The following is a 24,682-nucleotide window of genomic DNA, read 5'->3' as shown; positions in this document are numbered from 1 at the left end:
CAAAGACATAAGGTTATAGTGTGAGCCTGTATGCATTTATGAATTCAATGACATTCTCGTCGATAATTTTTGAACAAAACCAAAAAAAAGTAATAGTAGGATTAAACCTATTGGAAAAGGAAGAGAATATAACAAAAATGAAAGGAAAAATAAATTACGGGCGATCTGAGGTCGGGAAGTGGAAGGGGAGGGGGGTATAAAACGATTTATCTCGATTTCCGGCCAAACTACAAGTCCTATTGAAATAAGTTAAATGGAAAAGTTGTAGGTAATAAAAAGATCTACAACTTTTGTTTTTACACTTTTTCACATAACCTCAAAATTTTTTTTAAGACATTTTGTGAATATTTACCTTATTATGTACCAAATACACTGTAATTTAATTAAATTGAAATTTTTATTTTCTCACCTTATTTTGAATCTTAAAGCACCCTAATTTTCAATCGAAAATTCACCCGTCAAAATATCAGCTTTTATCAAAATGTTTATGTGATTTCTGGTCGTTGAAATCTCTACTTTTTGATGGTGTGAATAAAGTTATACATTTCTATGGTAAATTTTCGGAAAATGTTAGCCCATCAAAAGGCATTTCATAGAGAATTGTTATTTATTCAACTGTTATTTCGTAGCAATGATATTTAAAAGTATAGATAGGTTAGCTAGACTAAATTACTTACGCACACATTAATCATTTAACATTTCAAAAGCACACTACATTACGATTATATCTGAAAGAAGCATAGCATGATACAATTATCGCAAGCGAGAAAGAGATAAATCTAACTTGCTGATTGCGTCTTCGTTTAAGTTGAAACAACATAGACTATATGTAGATATATAGATATGACTTTTGTGTACGGGTACACAATGATTTATATCTAAAATACGATTCAATCATGAGTTCATGTAGTAAAAGTTATAAAGTAGTAAAACTGCATTGAAATTAGGTAGATAATGTGTCATTGATTTTATAAAAAAATAATTTGATATTGATTATAATATATAGCCACATTGATGAAATTAATTATTTATATATAAAATAATAAAAAAAAAACATACAGACACCAAAACAAAACCGAAAGGTATCTACAGTAAGGGTCCCATTTTTACAATTTTACTAACAACGGCTCCCAAAAAGTTTTAAGCTTACAATTATTATTTTTTGTATCTTATATTATTTATGAATGTTTTTGTTGAGGGTTTATTACAATAAGGTAGTGGGAGAAGAAGAAAATGATCCATTGGTTCTTCTGCAGTTAGCAAGGGATATACTGAAAAAACTCCTACGTAAACAAATAGCACTCACTGTCTACATCCGCTACCTGCCCTAAAACTTGTTTTAGTAGTTTGATAGTTCAGCTTCCTATATACGCACTTGTTTATTAAAAATTATTACATTCACTGCAACAATGAGTTTTTACATCATTTCCTAAAATATTCTACCTCGATCATCCCGCAACAGACAGCATCAATATTTTGTCATTTCTGTACGTTAATCTATGATCGGCTTGGCGTTGTCATGGCAACATATTTATTTTGTTAGATAAATAATGAAATCAAATAAAATGTTATAATTCATGATTTCTTAACTGTGGTATATAATTCTATGATTTTTTTTTACTTTCGTAATTAGTGTATCTTCCCATAACACAAGACGGCATTTTAATGTTGTACCTATATCAAAATGTAAGCAATTCTGTCAACAACAAACGCGTGCGTACCGTTAACGTATCGAGAGAGCGACTACGACCCCATGCGCCAATTGACTCAATTAAGGCGATTGATTTTCGGCGCGCTAGTGACATATCTACCTCTTTTAATATTATAATATCATTGTTTCGTAGCAGCAAAAAAATGAATTACAGTTAATCAAGTAAGAATGCATGGATATGTTTCTTACTCTTTCATGCAAAACATACTGAATGGATTTGATGAAACTTTTCAATAACATAGCTAATACATCATATTATAGGGTATCATCATTAAACTCGTATATAATATATAAATACTCCCACAAAAAAGCCCTGGGCAGCATATATCTATATTTTATGTGTAAGCCACTATCGCTAAAATAGTGAACCACAAAATACAAAAAAAATTATACAAAATTTTAATTCACATATGTGTTAGTTGGTGGGTAGTTATTGTTACATTATTCAAATATTTGTGAGTTAGTAGTAGGTAGTTTCAAATTGATTCTTATAAATACTTTTATAGCTTCTGTTATTTAAAGTAGATAAACTTTGCCTTTCACGGTACATCATAATAAGGATAAATATTTTTAATAGTTCCGATTATGACCAACCGAGTTCGCGATACTATGGTGCGGTCCGGCGGCAATTTTTGTTATGTAAACAAGAGGTCGGGACTACATATTGTCACGCTAGATGCAGGAGTATAGGTTAATATTTTTGCTGGCTTAAAGCGTCCACGCGGACGACTTCATGGGCAGCGGCTAGTCGGTCATAAAACCATTAGAAAGTTATGTTTACTAACCTTTGAGCGGCCTCTTACTCGTTTGCCAGTGTTGAGCCTCAACCAGGCATCCCAGCGGTGTCTGTACACTGATATGGTGTTCCATCTCCCCAGCCTGATTGGTTCAGGGGATCGCAGCACCCCCGCACCACTGCCGCAGTCAAACCTTGAAACACATAACTCTAATAATATATAATTATACGGGAATAAATTCAAACTGAATTCTTTTTTTATAATTATACTAACTTCTTACGGCCTTATAAATAAAATTGGCATAAGGATATACCTGAGCATAAACCAAAAATATGCAAAATGTTAACTATATCGCTGACAACACTGTCAATACAATGATAATTCTGAAGTTTTCCGTACACTTCAAATTCATTTATATCTATGTATAGACATATGTTTTTATGAAAAAGGAGATGATGTTAAGAGATCACCGCCCCCACATTCTCTTGCAACACCAAAGGAATCACAGGAGCGTTGCCGGAAGGTACCCATGTCGTACCGTCGCGGAACCCCCGCACAAGGAAGCTCATTCCACAGCTTTGTACTACATTGAAGAAAGTTCCTTGAGAACCGCACTTTGGAGGACCGCCACACATCCAGATGGTGGGGATGACATTCTAATTTGTGGCGTGTTGTGCGAAGGTGGAATTCGGCAGCAGGAATCAGGTGAAACAACTCTTCGGAACACTCCCCGTGATAAAAATACAAACATATTAGGCATGCGATCATATTCTAATTAAATTAATTTATGTTCAATTCAGCCATTCATCAGTATTTATGATACTTCTATAATGCCAGATGATGAAATTACCGAGAAATGTCGTTTATTGTCATAGAAGATCAATGTTAATTACATAATCCCCGGATTACGCGTCGGTCTAATTATTAAAACAAACAACCTTTGTACAGATACGACGACAAGATGCTTTCAGAATGTTAATATTTGTTCTAAGAATTATTGTGCTGAAGTGTATCATTTATATTTACCCTGCTTATTACAAGAAACTGAAGTACTTTACGTGAAGAGGGATATAAATTATATGGGGATATAGATAATTAAGAAAAAATAATATGGTCTATCATCAACAATTCAAAGTAAAATATAAAAAAACCTACATTATGTGCTTCAAAATTTTCAAGTAGCGATGGCAATGCTAAAATTTTTTTTTTTTCGTTAATTTGGCCTTGTATTCTAACCCCGAATTTTTAAATATTAACACAGTATAGAAAAATATAGCGAGCCTATTAATAATTAAGCATTTTAGGACTTTTTTAACTGTTACAGTAATTATAATTAAAATGTCTCAGTTGAATTGAAATCACTAATCACTTTAGAACAAAACTTCCAAATTGAAATGAGTATCATAAACTACTTTTTACCGACTTCAAAAAAGGATGAGGTTCTCAATTCGTCGGTATTTTTTTTATGTTTGTTACCTCAAAACTCCCGACTGGGTGGACCAATTTAGATAATTCTTTTTTTATTTGAAAGCTGGTGCTTGCCGTGTGGGCCCATTGTAATTAGATCCAGATCGGACAATGGCATCCATGAGAAAAACCATAATAGTCTTAAATTTGCTATACATACGTATAGCAAAGTGGATGATAAATTTACGAATAACTCAATATCGCGCCAACCGATTACGATGATTTTTTTTTATTAGAAAGAATATACTTCAAAGATAGTTTGGTGAGAGTTTGGTTTGGTTCTGATAACGGAATCCATGACAAAGTAACGGAACTCAATTCTTAGGAGCAAATTAACGATAGACGGCCGAATCTTTTTTATGCTATCCGGATATTTACGTCATCTACCATAACAAAGTTATGGCCAAGTAATTGTCGTAGTCGAATATGATTATGAATGGGACACCTTAACGACTTACAGTAAGGTGGGATCTGTAACAGAATTTCTGTCTGTTATCAAATTTCAAAGCACTTACACATACACATATTTAGACAAATTGTTAGTTAGTGTACTTCAAATTCACTAAAAATCATAAAATAAAATATATTTTTAACAAAAAAGTACTTCAAAAAATACTATTCCAAAACAATAGATATAATATGCACTAAAAACTATAAAAAGAACTGTGTATTTTTATACAAGCTAATTAATTAATCTAATTCTATTTACGATTATTGTAGTTATTGGAGTTGGTGTCATCCAAGATAGGTTTGTAACTACATACATAGTTATAGGTGAGATGTGCTTGAATTGTGAGGAGGCGAGAGGCGAGAGCGGATCGCGGCGGAAGGACACAGATTCCAAAAATAACAGTAATCGTCACTATAATTAGATTAATTAATTAGATTGTATAAAAATACGCAATTATATTTATACTTTTTAGTGCATATTATATCTATTGTTTTGGAATAGTGTTTTTGAAGTCAGTTGTTTTTTTGTTAAAAATTATTTATAGCACACGTATTTAGTATAAAATTGATGTGCCTACCTATAATTTAAGTATACTTAAACTATTTTATTATATTTGTTAAATTCTCAGTGCATCGGTCGATTACAGTGATATTATTATGAAAAATAATATTATTACAATATCATTATCAGCTTTACAGAAGCTACATAATACTTATTTGAGCCCCCGCTAGATGTCGTTGATCGTAATATTTAATCTCACAGTACGCGGTCTTTATTAGTAATAACCGTTTTGAGAGCATCGCTACGACCGTGTTGTAAAATGAATTATGTAAGTGCCACTTCTGTATAATTTATCTTTGAATACACGTATATTTTTTCATAACTACATGCTTTATGGCCAATACAACGTGTATTTTGAAACTAGAAGTGTGTCAGAGCTGTTTTTCTTTGCCATTAACAAGATATTATTTAATTTGCGATGTAAATAGGGCTCATATATTGTGATTGAATTTAAACAGTCATCAACACTAGTAATTGCTATTTAACCCTTTTCCATAGGACTTGTAGTTCCGAAAATCGAGATAAACCGTTTTTACCCTTAAACCCCCCCCCCCCCCCTTTTTCCACTTCCCGACCTCAGATCGCCCGTAATTAATTTTTCCTTTCATTTGTGTTAAGTATATTCTCTTCCTTTTCTAATGGGTTTCATCCTTCTATTATTTTTATTAATTATATCCCCTATTATATCCTATATTATTTTTAAACTAAACTAAACTTCTAGGTCCCAAGAGTTGTATGTCAGCGCAGTGTACGAAAGCGTCCCCTTTTTGCAGTTAGCCCAATTCGGACCAACTACGGCAAACGCGCGCCTCTGCAACGCTAATTTAGCACATACAATGAAAGTTTTTCAGATATTGTCATATTAGGTATGTCGGAACTACAATTCAAATCAGCAATTAATAGCACATTGAAACAGCATCTACTTAATTAATGTTATTAACTTAAATTTAAACTTAAATCTCATTGTTATGAAATTTAATATTCTCATTGGAGACTTATATCTAACCTCATAATAATATTGTAAGCAACATCTGCTTGTAATAATCTCTTGATAACTGCGTTATTAGAGTCAAATTTTCTTTCTTGTAATCTAACACTTATATAATAACCCGTGGACATTGTCGTTGGTTATGCACTTAGTACTACGTATGTTATTTCTTCCTCTAATGTAATCATCTAGTGTGTAATTGTTTTGTGACCCAAATAAAATAAAATAAAATAAACAAAGTTCGCCAAACAGAAGTTCATACAATGAGCTTCCTTTGGACTTGTTCAGCAGACTAAACGCCATATCTATCAATGGTAAATGATACACCCCGCCCATTACGATGCAGAACCGCTCAAATATATTTTTTTTTTCATAAAAAAAAAACACAAAATATTCAGCGACATCGCAATTCCGCTTGTTACTTTTAGACCACTGACGTATATTTAACCACTAGTCTCACAATCACGCCCAAAAATTTTTTGAAACAAAACTCTGCCCACACGTCTATTAGGCAGGTTTTTCAATCAGCTGTGTTTCGACCACGCTTTGTATACAATGCCACGCAATTAAAAAATGTTTAGTGAAAAATTGTCCAAATAACAGCGTATTCAAACTTAAAAAAGCTGGAGTGTCGCATCGTAAGTTGACGTTTTTAATCATCAATAAAATTTGAGCTAAAAGCTAACCGTTCAGTTGGTTAGAGCACCGGCACGGAACGCGGGAGGAGAACGGAGGTCGTGGCTTCGAATCCCGCATCGTTCATAAAATTTTGTTTTTCAAATTTTATTTGTATATTAATCCTAGAAGTGAGGGTTATCGCTTTAAAAACATAACATATTGTATAATAACATTATTATTATTAGTAATAATAACATTTCAGTTGCTAAAACAAAATATTCTTGCCTCATCATCTTCGAGTCCGTCCGTTTCGCACCATTATAATCAATATCCAAATAAAAAGAAATAGACGAATGGGAATCTAGTTCTTTATTGCACCTCAATGTTTTAGGCACAAATAGGTACATCCTTCACAGTACCGCTTCGCAACAAAATAATAATATATATCGGCGCAAATACTACAACACATCTATTATAAAAACGAGAATAATTCAGTTTAACTAATTTTAGTTAAAATTAGTTCATTAGTTCATTGTGATGTGAAATTATTGTAAAACAACACGAATTGAAAACACGTGCACGTGCACCGAGCCCCATAAATACGGCCGCATTTCAAAACACGTGCGCCAGGTCCTATAAACAGTCAGTCGTGCTCGGGCTGTCGTACGGTACGGACCTCTCTGGGACGTCGTAACGCTGCCCGTTGAATAAACGAAAGTAATAAAATACCTACTCGTGTAGTTTTCTTTAGAAGAACCAATGAGTGATCATCAGCAAGATAGCAATTGTGATGTCAACAGTAATGACGTCACACCTTTTAAAAACAATACAGAGGTTCTTTCCTCGTCATATTTAATAGCTTAAAAAAAACTCAAAAACACACTAATAAGCACAAAATTCTCTTTGGTATTCAAAAATTTTCTAATATATATTTCCTATTACATAAATCGGTTATAAGTAGATAATGGTTGAAATTAAAAATTAACATCAATTCCTGCCTTATTGACGAAAGATGAAAATTATAAAAATTAACGAAAATCTTATTCTGCAAATTGAAAAATGGAATAATTTTATCAAATTAAATGTATTGTCATCGGTCCTCGATAAATCTACGAAGTTTGAACGAAATCTGGCCGTTTAAAGTAGGTCTAAATCGCGCCCAAATGAGTCGGTTACAAACAAACATACATACAGGTGAAGCTAATAAAAAGCGTGTAAAAAGGCGCCGATGTGGTACCCATCTAGTATCTTAGTCTAGTAGAAAAGTAGTAAAGAAGCCACTGGTAAATCTACTGTTTCCTAAATAAAACTGAATAATAAAATATAAACATATTTTACTATTTCCTCAAATAAACATTATTTAACACGAGAGACTGACGCCATGCGTCTTAATACTTTAAATAGTTAAATACTCCACTATTCCATTTTTTTTAAAGAAAATACGGGTCGAGACAAGAAGAGGTTCAGTTGATGGTAAATGATACGCCCTGCCCATTAAAATTCGAATTCTAATTCAATCTCAAATATTTTTATTCAAAATCACTTATTGAGCGTCAAAAACCGCCTACCATGTGCAGTGCCGCTCAGGATTCTTGAAAAACCCCAAAAATTCTGAACGGCACTACAATTGCGCTCGTCACTTTGAGACAAAGATGTTAAGTCTCATTTGCCCAGTAAGTTCACTAGCTACGGCGCCCTTCAGACCGAAACACAATAATGTTTACACAATACTGCTTCCCACTGTAGTACTGGAATACTGCAAAAACGTGAAACACTAAAGTTAAAACAGATTAAAAAATAATTATTCATACAATATTAACGTTAGTCTATGTGGTTTCAAATAAAAAAGATACATTTTAAGGGTCTCATAATCAACTCTCAAAAGGGTTCGGATTAATTAATTTCTTTCATAAAAATTTTAATAAACTTAGTTCAGCCTGTAATTGAATCGGTTAATATTTCGAGGTCTTAAGGCGCGGACTGACTAGGATTGTAAACGCTACAACCAACCCTACAAAATTTGTGTTGATCATGTGGCTAAGCTGCAAATGGGCATTTATTTTACTGGTTTTCTTTTGTTTATTCAAAATTTACATAATTAATTGAAAAATTGTTCGGTTTAAGTTTTAGAAAAGTACTAATTCTATTCAATTCTTTAAAAAAAAGAATATTGTTATCGCTTAAAATTTGGAGATTTTTGACTCCAAAGTTTATTTTTGGGAAGCAACTTCCAAATTTTTTATTGGATATTTCAAATTATATATAAACATTCTATTCGGTTAAAAATTATCATTAAATCCTTCTTTGTGCACTGTATTTTTTGCGTCGGAATATTTTCATTGCGTTATGTTGTAATTGACTTCCTAAGAAACCAATTTTCGTTGATATTGAGGTATGACCGTGCCTTAAGTATATTTATCTTGCAAATTATGTATTCAAATAAATGCTTAGATAATTCGTCCCCCTAACAAACTCTCGTCTGACCTGGAACGCCTCTTGGCATCCGGGGACAATCAGACGCATTTAGATTCACCTCTATTTTGTGATCATCCTTCTGATGTCACTAGTCCCAATTAGATAGCACCTTTTGTGCAATATCCCAGCGGAAACTCCATAGGGAGTGCCGCTTGCGCCTCTCTCTCCCCAAGACAATGTAGGCTTAGAGGGCACCTGCCCAAAGCCAACTGCAGGTGGTGTTTAGTGGGTAGGCACCTAGGTTTTCACGTGAGTCCCACATAACCAACGCAGACTTAGGCTGCGTTGGTATGCATGAGCATTCACCACCTCCCTCCCGTCGTTATCCCGGAGGGTAGCCCATTCCCTAGCTTGGGCGCAAAAAAAAATAAATAAAAAAAGAATAGATAATTTGTACGTCTAGAAACAGTCTCTTGCCATGCCAACAGGCCGGGATTATTACTTTAATCACATTGTTTTAGTGTGCGCGCTTTTAAAAAAATAGAGACTAACAGTCCACCTCTTTTTTTTGACGTGTTCACAGCTGTCAGTCTTTTTAGCCGTATAAACTATCCAGGTAAAAATTTTAGATTTTCAGATCATAACTTATTTGTAAATCTACTTTATCTGTACAAATATTTAAATCGAGAGCCATTATTTCCTTCGGTTATACTGCGATAACTATTGAACCAATAGGAATAATATTTATGTATACTAATACCACAAGTACCTAATACTTCTCCGGAACCTATATTTTTTTGACTTGTAAATATCTATATATTCGCCATACAAATAATTCAGTCGATGACAATACATTCAATGAAGGGGGGTACTTAATTTATAATTGGCAAAACAACGTTTGCCGGGTCAGGACTCGTAGTACATAATTGAGGTTATTGAATATTTTCTCCAACAAAAACACACCTTAACTCTACGTGTCCATTCCTCAGTATCAAAGCGAGGTAGTCTCCAGAAAGGTCGTCATGTTCCCCGGTTAGCAGTAGCACTCCCCTGCTCCTCTCTGGTCGTACCCGGAGTCTTAATCGAACTCTCTTGTAAGCGCCACGCAATGCATGAAGCGCTATCCATGACGAACCGGAGAAACGGGGCGTATTTATTTTTGAATCTGTGGACAAAATGACAATGACAGGTGTAATCCTAAACAGTTTTATACTTAATTTCACTTAAACATATTCATCATCAGCCGGAAGACGTCCACTGCTGGACAAAGGCTTCCCCAAAGATCGCCATGACGATCGGCCCTGTGCTGCCCTCATCCAACCTATTATGGCGATCTTGACCAGATCGCCGGTGCATCTTGTGGGGGGTCTACCAACACTACGTCTTCCGGTACGTGTTCACTATTCGAGGACTTAACTACCCCAACGCCCATCTGTCCGTCAAGCTATAGATATATATGCCCTACAAGTTCACCTTCGCAACCATGGGGCCATATGGGTCGTTGTAACTAGTACAAAATATTACAACCTTACATTACATACCAACCATAAACTGTGCCCAGTGCTCTGTGAACGGCTGAATCACTTGGCGTTGCGTAGAAATGTCGCTTCATTGTGTATCTTCTACCGCATTTATCACGGGGAGTGTTCCGAAGAGCTATTTAACCTGATTCCTGCCGCCGAATTCCACCTTCGCACGACACGCCACATGTTAGGATATCATCCCCACCATCTGGATGTGTTGCGGTCCTCGACAGTGCGGTTTTCAAGGAGCATTCTTCCACGTACTACAAAGCTGTGGAATGTGTTTCCGGGACGATACGATATGGGTATCTTCAAAAAAAAGCGCGTACACCTTGCTTAAAGGCCGGCAACGCTCGGGCGGCGGTGACTTAACACCAGGTGACCCGTACCGCGTACGCTCGATTGACCTCCTATTCCATAAAAAAAAAACTTTAGGTTGCCTTTATCAATCTCTGAGATAATCTCTAATGTCAGAATACCATTTGGGAAGAGGCAAAGAATAATGAAAAACAAAGATGAGACATCTAAATTGCCAATTTATTAGATCAATGAAATAGCCTATTGATTCTCTAGAGCCAGTAAGGTAAGCTTGTGATAACAGGGATAAGTTAATAAGAAGTCTTGTTTACGATGGAATATTGTATTATCGAAAAGCAGTAACGAATCGTGTTCTTGCTTGTCGTAACACAATTGTTTTAAACTGATATTTGTAAATTTTCCTACAATTGGGTAAAATATAGTACAATGTGATACAAGGGTGGAAAGAACAATTTCAAATTAAAATTCAAAATAGGATGTGACATCACTTATTGAAAGTCAAAAAAAACTTTTTTCTCATAAAAAATATGTTAACAAAGTAATATTGTACAATTAAACTTATTATTTACTAGCCTGAGGGCGGTCGCTCCATTCCCAATATGTGGTATCATTAAGAAAGTCATTTATGTTATTGTAACCTTTACCACACAAACGTTTTTTAACAGTTCCTTTGAATAACGTAATACTTTTGTTTTGAACATTTTCTCGGATCTTGTTGTAAAAGCATATACCCACAAAAGACGTACTAACTTGACTTAGCCGAGTTGTAGGTATTAATATAAATAACCCACAAACCCGTGTATCACACGATGTCTTTCAAAACAGTTGTGGCAAATAGTAAAAAATATATCAAAGAATTGAAAGGAAATGAAATTTATTTATTCCGTCGAATACAGTATACATTATAGATCTTATATTTATTGTAGTGTCTTCTATTTGGCTAATTAACATTAGCATGCAGAAAGCTTACATAAAATTAAAAAAATCCTTAACACTCGTTACCAGGGCTCCATCGGTGTGAAAAAGCTGAGTGGCAGATTAAACAAGTGAATAGACGCTGACGTTGAACTTCGATTGTCTCTAATTTAATATTTTTATTGTGCACTTTCGCTCCAGACTTGTATTAAGTAACATATTCTAATATTATTGTAATTAGTGATTTGTGTGATAAAAAATAATTTTTAAAAAGACCTGTTATGATCGTCCGAACATAAATTTTCTATAAATTTTTTTTCGATTAACCATTTAAACAGGAGTCCAGTAAATCGTTTTAGTTTATTATTATATATAAATATATATAAGTTTATTATTTATAGAGGTAGAAGATTAAATAATTTTATACACATTGCGTAGCTCTACTATTTAGGTATAATTTAGGTTTATTGTTCTTTTAAATTCTTCAGTCAAGTAAGCTGTCAGGCAGCTTTTTGTTAATATATATTTAGTATACCCGATCCAATAATCTTACTTCATTCCTAATTCAACCCATTTACCTTCCAAAAAATTACCTCATCTATTAGCGAATAAATTTACAGCTGAATAATATATGTATTCAAAAGCGATTTACTGACCACAAATAAAATTACTAAACAAATTCATTTACCCAAACAAAATGTTCGAATAATCCTCGAAAGAACCATTTCATTATACATTCATAAAGATCTAATATTCCATTTGAAATCGCTTAAAATACAACAGAAGTAGGTCACTCAATCGTGGAGGGCGGGCGGTCGATTGAAAGCTTCACAAGGAAGGTAGGGAAACAAGGATTATACCGACGCGTGCTAGAACACAAGGTCGAGAAAACTAAAATATCATTCATTATAATAAGTGGACTGTATAATACATTACTAAGTCCGACTCGCTTCATTGTCGGTCGTTCTAAACTATATTATATAGTACTAGCTGACTCGACAGACGTTGTTTTGTAGATAGTAAAAAAAATACTGTTTTACTAGCTGACCCGACAGACGTTGTTCTGTATAATAAAAAAGAAAGTAATGTTCTTTATGTATTTGTCAATAATTTTTCATAACATCAAGAATTATTTCGTAAAGTATGCTCCTTGTTGTTATAATGAAATTGTTTCACAGCAGAACTGTCAAACCGTGCGTCACTAAATTCTCTCATAGAAAATATGTCCATACAAAACAAATATTTGAAATAAAAATAATAATAGGCCCCAAATCGAAATAAAAACTATCCTATCTCTCAAGTTGGACTAAACTGCACTCCATGAAGTAATCCCCATTAAAATCCGTTCATTAGTTTAGGAGTCCATCGCGGACAAACAACGTGTCACGTAATTTATATATGTTAAGAATAGCGATAGCTCAAATATTTTTTTTATAATAATCAAGGCCATATCAACTATAAAAGTTTAAAAATTACTTTGGAAACTAGATTTTTTTAATAAAAGTTCGTTGCATAGCCACCGAGATTTTTTTATTAATAACAGCTGACCCGACCGACGCTATTCTGTCGTATGACAAAAAATGTCTTATTTAGCCTGTGGCCATCGAAAATGTGTCATAAAAGTTAATGAGTTAAAATTGAAACAATAACGTTATTCTGAATGATTTTATAAAAAAATAATATCTGAATTAATTATAAATTAATATCGTATTTGTGTAAACAGCTTTAAATATATGTATATATAAATAATTGTCAATTTGTTAAAGAATAAAAATGCAGTGCGAACTTTAATATACACCTATACAGGATATACAATTACACCACTAATTGTTGTGTTTTATAATAATAATATTGACACACTTTTTACACAAATTATCTTGCCCCAAGTTAAGCATATATAGCCTGTGTTATTGGTTACAAGACAATGATATATTATTTTAATACAATATACTTACTTAAACATACATAAATTCATATAACATACATATAAACATACATAAATAAATTTAAACATCCATGACTCGGAAACAAACATCCATATTCATCATATAAATGCATGCACCTACCGGGATTCGAACCCGGGTTATGTTGTGGGTTTAGACAGCGTTTTCGTTTTTTTCGTAACCTCCAACAAATATTGTTAATGAATGCAAAAATGTATACATAAACTTATAAAATTTTATACTGAAACCTTCCTCGCAATGCACGCTATCCATAGGTGAAAACAGCATGAAAATCGGTGCAGTTGTTTTTGAGTTTATCGTGAACAGACAGACAGACAGACACGGCGGAGGACTTTGTTTTATAATATGTAGTGATAAACCAATAGACAATATAAGTAATAAATATATCCCTATGGTATGAATACTTACAAAACTAACAATAAGTATTTAAAAAATATACGTATGCATATTATGTTAACATTACTAGTAAATGTACGTATTAACTATCCTCTGCTTTTTGTTTTTTATGAAAATACGGGACGAGACGAGCAGGACGTTCAGATGAACGCTCAGGATTCTTGAAAAGCCCAAAAATTCTGAGCGGCACTACAATTGCGCTCGTCACCTTGAGACATAAGATGTTGAGTCTCATTTGCCCAGTAGTTTCACTACTTCAGACCGAAATACAGCAATGCTTACACATTACTGTTTCACGCTAGAAATAGACGCCGTTGTGGTACCCATAATCTAGCTGGCATCCTGTGCAAAGGAGCCTCCCACTGGTAAATTGTAACTGTGTTATTAGTATTAAAAACAGCATCATAAATATTTGCAATTATAAGGTTCAATTTCATCTTATATGGAAAAAAGGACAAAAATTATGATTTTGTATCATGGTGAATTTGTTTAGCATCCAGAGCCGAACTAATGTAAATAATTAAATAATACATTTAAATAAAACACTTTTAAAGGATTAAAACGCGTGTAATTGTAACGGTTTGACATTAGATGTTTGCGTAAAAGTTACATTTTTATTTTAGTTAACCCGACGTTTCAAGACCTTTCCAGATCTCGTTTTCAGGGGGACTGCAGATGAAGTCAAAAGAATCAAAGAAAATACTAAATAATACATGTTAAAGTTGATGAAAAATCACCTCCAAAAATTCCGATACATACACAGATACAGGTGAAGCTGATATAAAGAATATAAAAAAAACAACTGCACAAGTTGTGTGGAGATTTACGCTCAAGTCACCCTTTTGTATATGTCCCTTGGTAATGTATCTTTTATTGATGCATAAGGGAGGACCCTAACAAGGGCTGGATTTCAACAGAATTGAGGCCCCGATTTCGAGAAAAATAAATTAGGCGATAGATTTTTCTGACAGTAGGTAGTTGTCTACCATAAATTGATCAAAACCTCTCTGCGTAGTACGTTATTTGTTTGCCCATCAATCTATAAAATTACTCATTTTATTTAAGTATATAAACTGTAGATTCGTTTCTGTATATCTAAAATATTAAACCAAAAGAATTATTAGCGGTATTTCAATTATTATTGAGATCCATAATAAGACTGAAGTAAAATACGTTTTGGCAATCATAGCAAAAAAAAGTATACATGGACATTGCGAGAATTAACAGAAGTCATTCGACAAGAAGAGTCCTCGGATGGAGACAGCAGTGGAAGGAAAGGAAAGAGGGCTGCATTTAGATGTATTGATGATGTCTACTCTGTAGGTGAACTGCTATTCTGTAGGTGGGGCTCCAAACATCTACAGTCCATCTCTGTTTTCTGTTTCCCACTTTTATCCTTTGAAAGATTTAAACCGGTCCCTTAAGCATATTGATTTCGAGGAGTCCCTTGAAATTATGTCTGGGGTTATTCTACTGAAACGTAGGAGTGTTTATAGCTACTGATTCAACAAAAACACTTAACAATCGAATAAATATAATTCAAATAATTTCATATCGTATACCATAATTTTTTTGTTTTCCTCACAATGGGTTTCTACTCATAGTTCCAAAGCCGGTACTGTATGGTGTACCAACCTTATAACAATGGGTTCATTTATAAGAAATCCTTGTTATATCATCCCCTCCCCATGAGAAGAAGCATGTTGGGTTTTACGAAAATTCAATGGTAGTGTGTTGCCTTCTTCTCACACTTGGGATCGTTTTATTACAAACAATCGATTACGTTGTCTTGATACTTCTTTATTTAAATGATTCTGGAAAGGCCTTGAAACGTCGGGTTAACTAAAATAAAAATGTAACTTTTACGCAAACATCTCATGTAAAACCGTTACAATTACACGCGTTTTAATCATTTAAAAGTGTTTTATTTAAATGTGTAACACTCGCATTAATCAAAGAAAATACTGTGATTCTGAATAATATTATAATCTAAGAGAATATAATTAATAATATCTTAGACTGAAGACCAACCGTTTTCACTTCTCGTCATTTCTATTATATCTATTCGATTGCACTGACCCGTATAAATACCACTAGACAGGCTGTTCCATATGTTTGACAGCAATTTTTTGTGCCTATTTGAAGCGCCAGTCGCGAGTGTCCAGAGAACTAATTTTGATGTATAATGCAAATGGCTGCAAAGGAACGTACAATACTCTGAAGTATTTTTGCATATTGAATTAATTTCATTCGTTTTCCGTGTTATTTATACTTCAAGAATCAACGTAATAAAGTACAATTTTTTTTTGCATTATACTTCTATGTAGATGAGCATTTTTATTTTTATGAAAATAAGAGACGAGACGAGCAGGATGATTTGGTAGAGTTCTCGTGACAGGAATCGTCATGCTTGCTTAATGCCACTGCTTGTGGCGGCGACGTGGGGCGGGTCGTTCCCTTCCCTAAAAAAAGGTCAAGGGAGGCGATGGCTGGTCCATGCGTCATGCTTGTGAACGGGCGCTACTTGTGGCTGGAAGATCCTGTCACAAGGAAGTCTGGATCATGTTTTTATTTATTTTTTAACTAAAAATACTATGATTACAAATGCTTATGATTAATAAAATGTAGATAAATATAATGAGAGTTTTACTTATATGACTCATCACGATATCAATGGAACCATAAGGCTTAGAGACTTGAAATTTGGTTGGAATATTCCTTTCACCGGGCAGAGGTCAGCAAAGAACGGATTTTACGAAATTCCATCCGCAAGAGTTTTTTTTATAATATAACATAGTCTGTCGGGTCCGCTACTTGATAAATACAGAAGATTTTCATATCAATTCAGTGTTTCAAATCAGGGTTTCCCATTTGCCGATACCGGGCCATCAAAATAAAATACCGGGTAACAACATTCCCGCCTTGTTTTAGAAAAGCCTTTAGGATAAAACTTTCGTCATTTTCCGCGGAATTGGATTCGTTAGTCAGAAATTAGTAGCAGCTACATAATTTGCACTAAAATTTTATGACTAAATAGGCGATAACAAAGAATATACCTAGTACTAAAAAAACATTTTTACTATTAATAAATGTGCATTATTTTGGCTTGGAGTTAAAAGTAAGGTAGGCCAGTGAAACGAAGGGGCAGTGTAAACTAAAATAACCGGGACATGATAGAATTATGTCTGGGAAACACTGTTTTAGATCGATTGAAAATTTTACTTGTACACCAATGTTTGGCGTTAGCAAAATTATTCTCCGTACGGTCGAACCCTATTTACCTACCAACAGGTGACACCTACACTCGTGTCATACTTGTTCCTGAATGAATGAAGCCTTTATTGCAAGCAAACTAAAAAGGTACATTTTTAACTTATGCTACAACTTAATATACTAAATGATTACAATTATATTTCACCTAATATATGTTATATCTTATGTTAATCATTGCTCGCTTGTTCGCCGACATAGGCCTCCTCCAGATCTTTCCACGTTTTCCTGTTGTAAGTTGCTCTTCTCCATATTGGTCCAGCAATCTTTTTGAAATCATCTTCCCATCGTATCGTTTGTCTCCCTCGATTTCTTTTTCCATATTTTGGATACCACTCTATAATGTCTTTTGTCCATTTATCTTGTTTGCTTCTTATCACATGTCCTGTCCAGCGCCATTTTAGTTGTTCCTAGTCATAATTATATTCATGAATAACATAAAGTTCTGCAGTTCAGTAGTTACAGTGAAGTTAACCGCTCTCTAACATATGTACTGCGGAAGTTAATACGGCAGCCGAAGTCCCCGGTAATGGCGGAGCGCTGCTTCCGGTTCTGAGAATTTATAATGGAATAGCACAGAATATCAGATTATTATTATTATATATTAATAAACATTCTATTTGATACTATAATACGCTACCTTACATAAATGATTGGTCTCCGTTGCGTTCCAACTAAATTGTAACATACGCATCGTGTTATTTTTCATTGAAATTAATAAAATACAAAATATTTACTGATGAAATGTGATCCCAGTGTCTTTCTTATTTCTTGAAGTACTATTTTTACAAATTTTTACTACGCAACCCGGCATTTTAGTTTCGATTATTAGCAAAGTTTAACACAACATGTGGCACGTCAACTTTCGAATACGCCCACTTGGGCGTAGTATTAGTTGCCGCACTTTGCGACGACAGTATCTAGATGGAGCACAGCGGCGACCAATCCTTAATCTAAGTACGCTACATATATTATGGTTGTTAAGCACAAGCTATTTGTTTTTGGTTCCAATAAGTCATTATTAGTTAACAGGAACTCTATTAGCAAGACTCTGCAGTCGGTCCGTCGATCCATTCTTTAGCGGAAAAGAGGGTTGCTCGCTCGATTGACGCTGTGCTCGAATGTTAGTTCATTTATTTCAATATTGTTACTATCGCTGATTTCTTTATTTATTTATCATCGACCCGTTACTGTCGCTGTGAAAGTGACGCTAATGCTAATTAATTAACCTAAAAAACCTAAAAAATACAAAAGACCTATGGCGCCATTCGACTAATATTGTAAAATACATACTTGACATTATAGCACCTGAATTAGCAATAATATTTAATGAATGCATAGATGAGGGTGTGTTCCCTGACCTCATGAAATACAGCAAAGTTATACCTTTGTTTAAAACGGGCAGTTCTTTAGACCCTGCTAATTTCAGACCTATTTCAGTGCTGCCTGTTTTTAGTAAAATTTTTGAAAAACTTTTGCTTCAACAGCTACAAATGCATTTTTGTAAATTAATGAACAAAAATCAGTTTGGTCTCACTAGGGGCTTATCAACAATTAATGCGGGTACTAGACTCATTGAGCACATCTTTGACACCTGGGAAGAGTCACAGGATGCATTGGGCATTTTTTGTGATTTGTCCAAAGCATTTGACTGCGTCCACCATGAAACTTTACTCCTAAAACTAAAACATTATGATGAGAGTGAAAAATAGAGCCCTAAATCTGTTAAAATCATATTTAAGCGAAAGAGTTCAGATAGTCGATGTAAATGGCAAACGGTCTTCGGGTAAACCTGTGGGAATAGGTGTTCCACAGGGTTCTATTCTCGGTCCTTTCTTGTTTCTTATATATATTATCGATCTACCGTTTGTGGTAGATGATAGCCATGAGATTGTATTGTTTGCTGATGATACTTCATTATTTTTAAAGTGAAGCGACGTGCGGATATTGATGACGAGGTAAACAACGCACTCGCAAAGATAGTGCGTTGGTTTGAGACGAATAATCTGCACTTAAACAGTAAAAAAACAAAGTGTTTACGGTTCATTACACCAAACACAGCGGAGGTACAAACCAACGTACTTATAAATGACCAGAGATTGGAACTTGTGGACACTGCGGTCTTCTTGGGTATCACGTTAGATAAAAAGCTTCAGTGGGGTCCACATATTGCCCATCTAGCAGATAGACTCAGCTCTGCGGCATATGCAGTACGGTATATTACTATGGGGTCATGCTGCTGACATTGATATAGTGTTTGCACTGCAAAAGAGAGCTGTTCGTGCTATATATCAGCTTGGTTATAGACAGTCTCTCAAAGAAAAATTTAAAGAAATAAATATTATGACTGTTCATTGTCAGTACATTTATGAAAATTTAATATATGTTCACAAAAATCGTCACCTTTTTGCTCTTAATAGTGATTTTCATTATTATAACACTAGAAATAAGGGATTGTTTGTAACTAATTCTAGTAGGATTCATAAGATACATAATAGCTTTAAGGGTAAATGTATACACTTCTACAATAAAGTCCCAGCCACTGTTCAGGCATTATCTATAAATAAATTTAAATGTTTTATAAAAAAAATGGCTCTGTCGTAAATCCTATTACTCCACTGCTGAATATCTAAATGATCGGACAGCCTGGGACTAGATTGTGATTATTTTATAGCGATAGAAATGACTGTACAATATTGTATATTTTTATTGAAAAGAGCGCAAAAAAAAGGAATGCTGGGAGAGTGCGCCTCTTCTTCTCTCTCAGAGCGCAATTTGTTTCCGAAGCGGTAGTAGTATAAGAGATGACATCAAAAAGAATTCTAAAGGAATCAATTTTGAGAAAATAAATGCCTTTTATGCCTTTAATGCCGTTGTGGTCTTAAGTCTATCATTAAGTGGTTTCATATGGCAAAACAGCAGTAAGTAGTTGAAAAAAAACTAAAAAACACGCTTTTTATAGAATTTTTAGTATGATTTGAATTTTGGTTGAATTAAAAATTTCTCTTTGGTATTCGAAAATTTCCTAATATTAGATTAAATCAGATTGTAATGGTTGAAATTTAAAATTAACTATAATTCCTGCCATATAGACGATCGACGAAAATTATATAAATTAAAAAAGGAAAAATTTAATAATTTTATCAAGTTAATGTATTGTCATCAGTCCTCGATAAATCTACGAAGTTTGAGCAAAATCTGGCCGTTTAAAGTAGGTCTAAATCGCGCCCAAATGAGTCGGTTAAAAACAAACTTACATACAAGCTAAAAAAACGTGTAAAAATGCAATTCCGTTTCAAATAGATGAACGCGCGGCACTAAGCAATCGAACGCAGTTACACCTTCCTTCAAGGCCGGCAACGCTCCTGTGATTCCTCTTTTGTTGCAAGAGAATGTGGCCAGTGGTGATCACTTAAAATCAGGTGACCCGTACGCGCGTTTGTCCTCCATTTCCATAAAAAAAATTATATATTAAATATTGTAGTTTTTGTTTGCTTGCAAAATATTAGAATTTGTTTATGAAGTGAAAACTTCTTTAGCGGCATTGAGCACTTTTCTTGGAATCGGCATAAAATGTAAAACTCGCGTCAGGACACGTAAACTTGATCGAAAATTCGTAAGACAGTCGTTGAAATTATGGATGAAAGTTGATTTTTCTAAGAGATAAACTTTTTAATGTTAAATCATTGTAATAGTTCTGAAGTGTTAAATTTCTTTTGTAAATATAAATTGTCATTTATGTGAACGATAGCGCAATAAATGTATATTGTAAATAACCACGTAAATGCTATTACTTTTATAAACAAAATGGTAAACAAAGCAATTCGTGCGAAATTATTCCATAATCATTCCAATTTTTTTTAAATACTGCTCTGAAATAAAAACTGACCGACTAAGGTCGGTCAGTTATAGAAAATTAAATTCCACAATAACTATCTAGTATGGAGCTAGCCCGTCATAATTAATTAAAATAGAGCACATTCAGAATATTTTTCACCATGAAAAATTAACTGTATATTTAAAAATTATTCCTCAGTGTTTAATACATATCTAGTATTGAAAGGTAAACCGAATAAATAAAACAATCGACAGTAAATTTTCAAATTGGAATTTGTCGTCCAAAGAAAAGTTAAGCACCTAAAGAAAGATCAAACCATAATAATTTACGGTGCCCTACAAGAGAAGACCTCAAAGTTATAACTTCAAACTAATTCCAGAACAAGTTGGCTGAAGGTTCGATACCGTTTTGAAAGAAAATAACATTACAACTTTAAATATCGAAGTGAAGCAATGATTTTTAGGATTCAATTGAATCAAACCGGATAACACCGGAAAGTCTGAGAATCGGCCAACGTCTATTTTTCATATCCTTATATGATAAGGACCGATCCCTAAATATATTTTTTTATTTATTTTAATTTTATTATGATTAAGCATTGAAAAATACATACAACTTAAAATTTTCACTTCTGTACGATGAACACCTATTTTTGTGTCACGGTTTTTATATTATTCTGTTTCATATACAGATCCGCAATAGATTTGCAAGATGGCAATCGAATATAATAATTATTGTTGTACGATAAATTTGGTAGATTGGAAATTGGTCGTCATCTTTTTTTATACCCCTAAAATTTTAAGTACTGATTTTTTTATCACTTTTCATGGCAATACAACGTTTGATAGTCCCAGGACCAAAGGTGTCGTTAAAGGTGAGGGCTCTTAGATGTGGGAGACACACTGCCATACTATGACGACGATCCCCCCTATACCTCCACCACAAGAAATATAAATATAAATATATTTATTTACCATGGGAAGTGACAATAATGTAACATATTGCACCAACACTTGGTAAACGTCATGAAGTTATATTAGTTCGTAAAAGGGCTCTGACATGGTGAGAATTACTGATAAGAAACTCCCAGTCCATCTTTTAAATCATATAACAACTTAGCTTACATAATCTTATATATAAAATTCTCATGTCGCGGTATTTGTAGTTAAACTCCTTCGAAACGGCTTGACCGATTCTCATGAAATTTTGAGTGAATATTGTGTAGGTCTGAGAATCGGACAACATCTATTTTTCATCTCCCTAAATGTTAAGGTTACACCTTTTTTTTTTTTGACATTTTTTTTAAAATTGGTTTGATTATGAGTCAGCGTTAAAAAATACATACAACTTCAATTTTCACCCATCTACGATCAACAGTTACTTTTGTATCGCGATTTTAATATCGGTTATACAACGTTTGCTTGGTCAGCTAGTATAATATAATACAATCTTAGGTGGCTTGCGCAGAACCAAGAAAAACTTCTTAAAAAGACGTCCGTCGTATTCAGGGTAGGGCAAAGTATCGCATATGATATCACTGAGCACAAACACCATGGCATACCCCTCCAACTTAAGCGCCGTACACCACCCTCAGACGGCGGCTTGGTTATTCCTTAAGAAGACGCAGATATCTCAACCGACCGATTTTTTTGGTTTGTGTTTTAGTTTGGAATAATGATTCACATCTACGCCTATTTTTACAGGTCCTTCTGCTATCCTTTGCACAGGATGCCGGCTAGATTATGGCTACCACAACGACTCGCAGTAATGTGTAGGCATGATTGTGTTTCGGTTAGAAGGGCGCCGTAGCTAATGAAATTACTGGGCAAAAGAGACTATGTTGTGTCTCAAAGGAGACGAGCACAACTGTGTCACTCAGAATTTTTGGGTTATTCAAGAATTCTCAGCGGCACTGCATTGCAATGGGCGTATTATACAACGTCCTGCTCGTCACGTCCCTTATAGTCATAAAAAAAAACAATTATTGTAATATTCTAAGGGACAAATACATCTTCTGTACATGTTATATCTATTAATTAGTATTTGCAGCATTTATCGTATTATATTTACAATTTTTTTTATCATACAAAATTCAATTACGGTCAATGTTGGTGCTGTGGTTAGAGTACCAGCTCAAAATAATGAAAACATTGTATTGTCATCTATATACAGATACAAGTGAATAATACTAAGAATATATATATTAGCTATATTTAACTATGCGAGCACTGGCACGGAATGCCAGAGGTTGTGGGTTCGAATCCCGCATCGTTCATGAAATTTTTTTTTTCAAATTTTATTTGTGTATTACTCGTACTAATCCTAGAAGTGAGGGTTATCACTTTAAAAACATATCAAATTGTTTAGATTTACAAGAGCGACATCTCAAGTCAATTTTCTAATATGCAAATATTCGGGTTGAGTAGGTTATCAACTGTAAAGTAGATCCTGTAGATGAAGCCACAACCTGCGACTTGCACATGATATACCAACACAAATAAAAATTTGAAAACAAAATTTATGAACGATGCGGGTTTCGAACCCGCGTTGGGTGCGTGTTATTTTTAAGTGATATCCCTCACTTCTGGGGCTAAATACAATTATAAATACACAAATACATCGATATACAGATACAAGCGAAGCTAATATTATAAGCGTATAAAAATCCCAAAGAAGTTCTTGCACTCGTTCTTCTCAGGTCTGAGGAATTACTTTTCGAATGGATGTTATTTTCTGAAACTGAATAGAAAAATAGTCTTCGTCAAGTAAAGAAAGGTTAAACCGGTAATAATTTACGACATTTCTCTTCTAAAATACCCAGAAGATATAACTTCAAACTAGCTCCGTAACAAATTGAGCAAAGGCTTGATATCATTTTAAAAAGAAAATGATATCTTAAAATATTTCCTTTTATTTATAATGTAAAACATACTATTACTATAAATTTAAGTTGTACCAAAAAATTATGAACGATGCGGTATTCGAACCCACGCCGCTTGCATTCCGTCTCAACGCTCTTACCAACTAAACCAACCGTCCGCATGCCGCACAATCCGTAAATCTTTGTATGTTTGTTCAACTCTCAGGTTGCTGCTCCATCTAAGGGATCTACTTTACATTTGACAACCTGCTTAACCCCAATAATTACATATTATGAAATTGACTTGACATGTCGCTCTTTTAAATCTAAACAATTTGTTCTTAAGCTGTGCTAAAATCCCGGAAAAAGCGTTTAATAATGTTTTAATCATTGGATTATACATTGGAATAATTGAATCAATCTTAAGAAGCATACTCTGAAGGCGATTAAGTAAATTTAAATAAAAATAGTAGCATTTTGTGTTTTATTGATCTTCTACCGGTACTTCATAGGGAAGATTTTCGTCTTTTCTAATCTTGGTATGGAGAGTTGCTCATTTGAAAAATTGTACAAAACACACGGACTAGTAAAAAGAGAAGGACTCCGCGCCGTGATATTAGCAAGTGAAGCACCTTTATGCTAGTGTGTGT

General features: G+C 34.0%; 1 protein-coding gene across 1 annotated transcript in view; it reads right to left on the bottom strand.

Annotated features, from left to right (window-relative positions):
- LOC126968371 (pikachurin-like) overlaps nt 1–24,682 on the bottom strand; it is a 168,858-nt gene that overhangs the window by 50,064 nt on the left and 94,112 nt on the right. Inside the window, exons 6-7 of the mRNA XM_050813359.1 lie at nt 9,912–10,113; nt 2,497–2,641 (exon numbers count right to left, since the gene is read on the bottom strand). Coding sequence (XP_050669316.1) covers nt 2,497–2,641; nt 9,912–10,113 — 347 coding nt within the window. The remainder of the gene's footprint in view (nt 1–2,496; nt 2,642–9,911; nt 10,114–24,682) is intronic.

The sequence above is a fragment of the Leptidea sinapis genome, chromosome 15 (genome assembly GCF_905404315.1).
Source record: "Leptidea sinapis chromosome 15, ilLepSina1.1, whole genome shotgun sequence".
Taxonomy (NCBI): domain Eukaryota; kingdom Metazoa; phylum Arthropoda; class Insecta; order Lepidoptera; family Pieridae; genus Leptidea; species Leptidea sinapis.
Note: the sequence above shows the minus strand (reverse complement) of the source record. Positions and strands in the feature narration are given on the sequence as shown.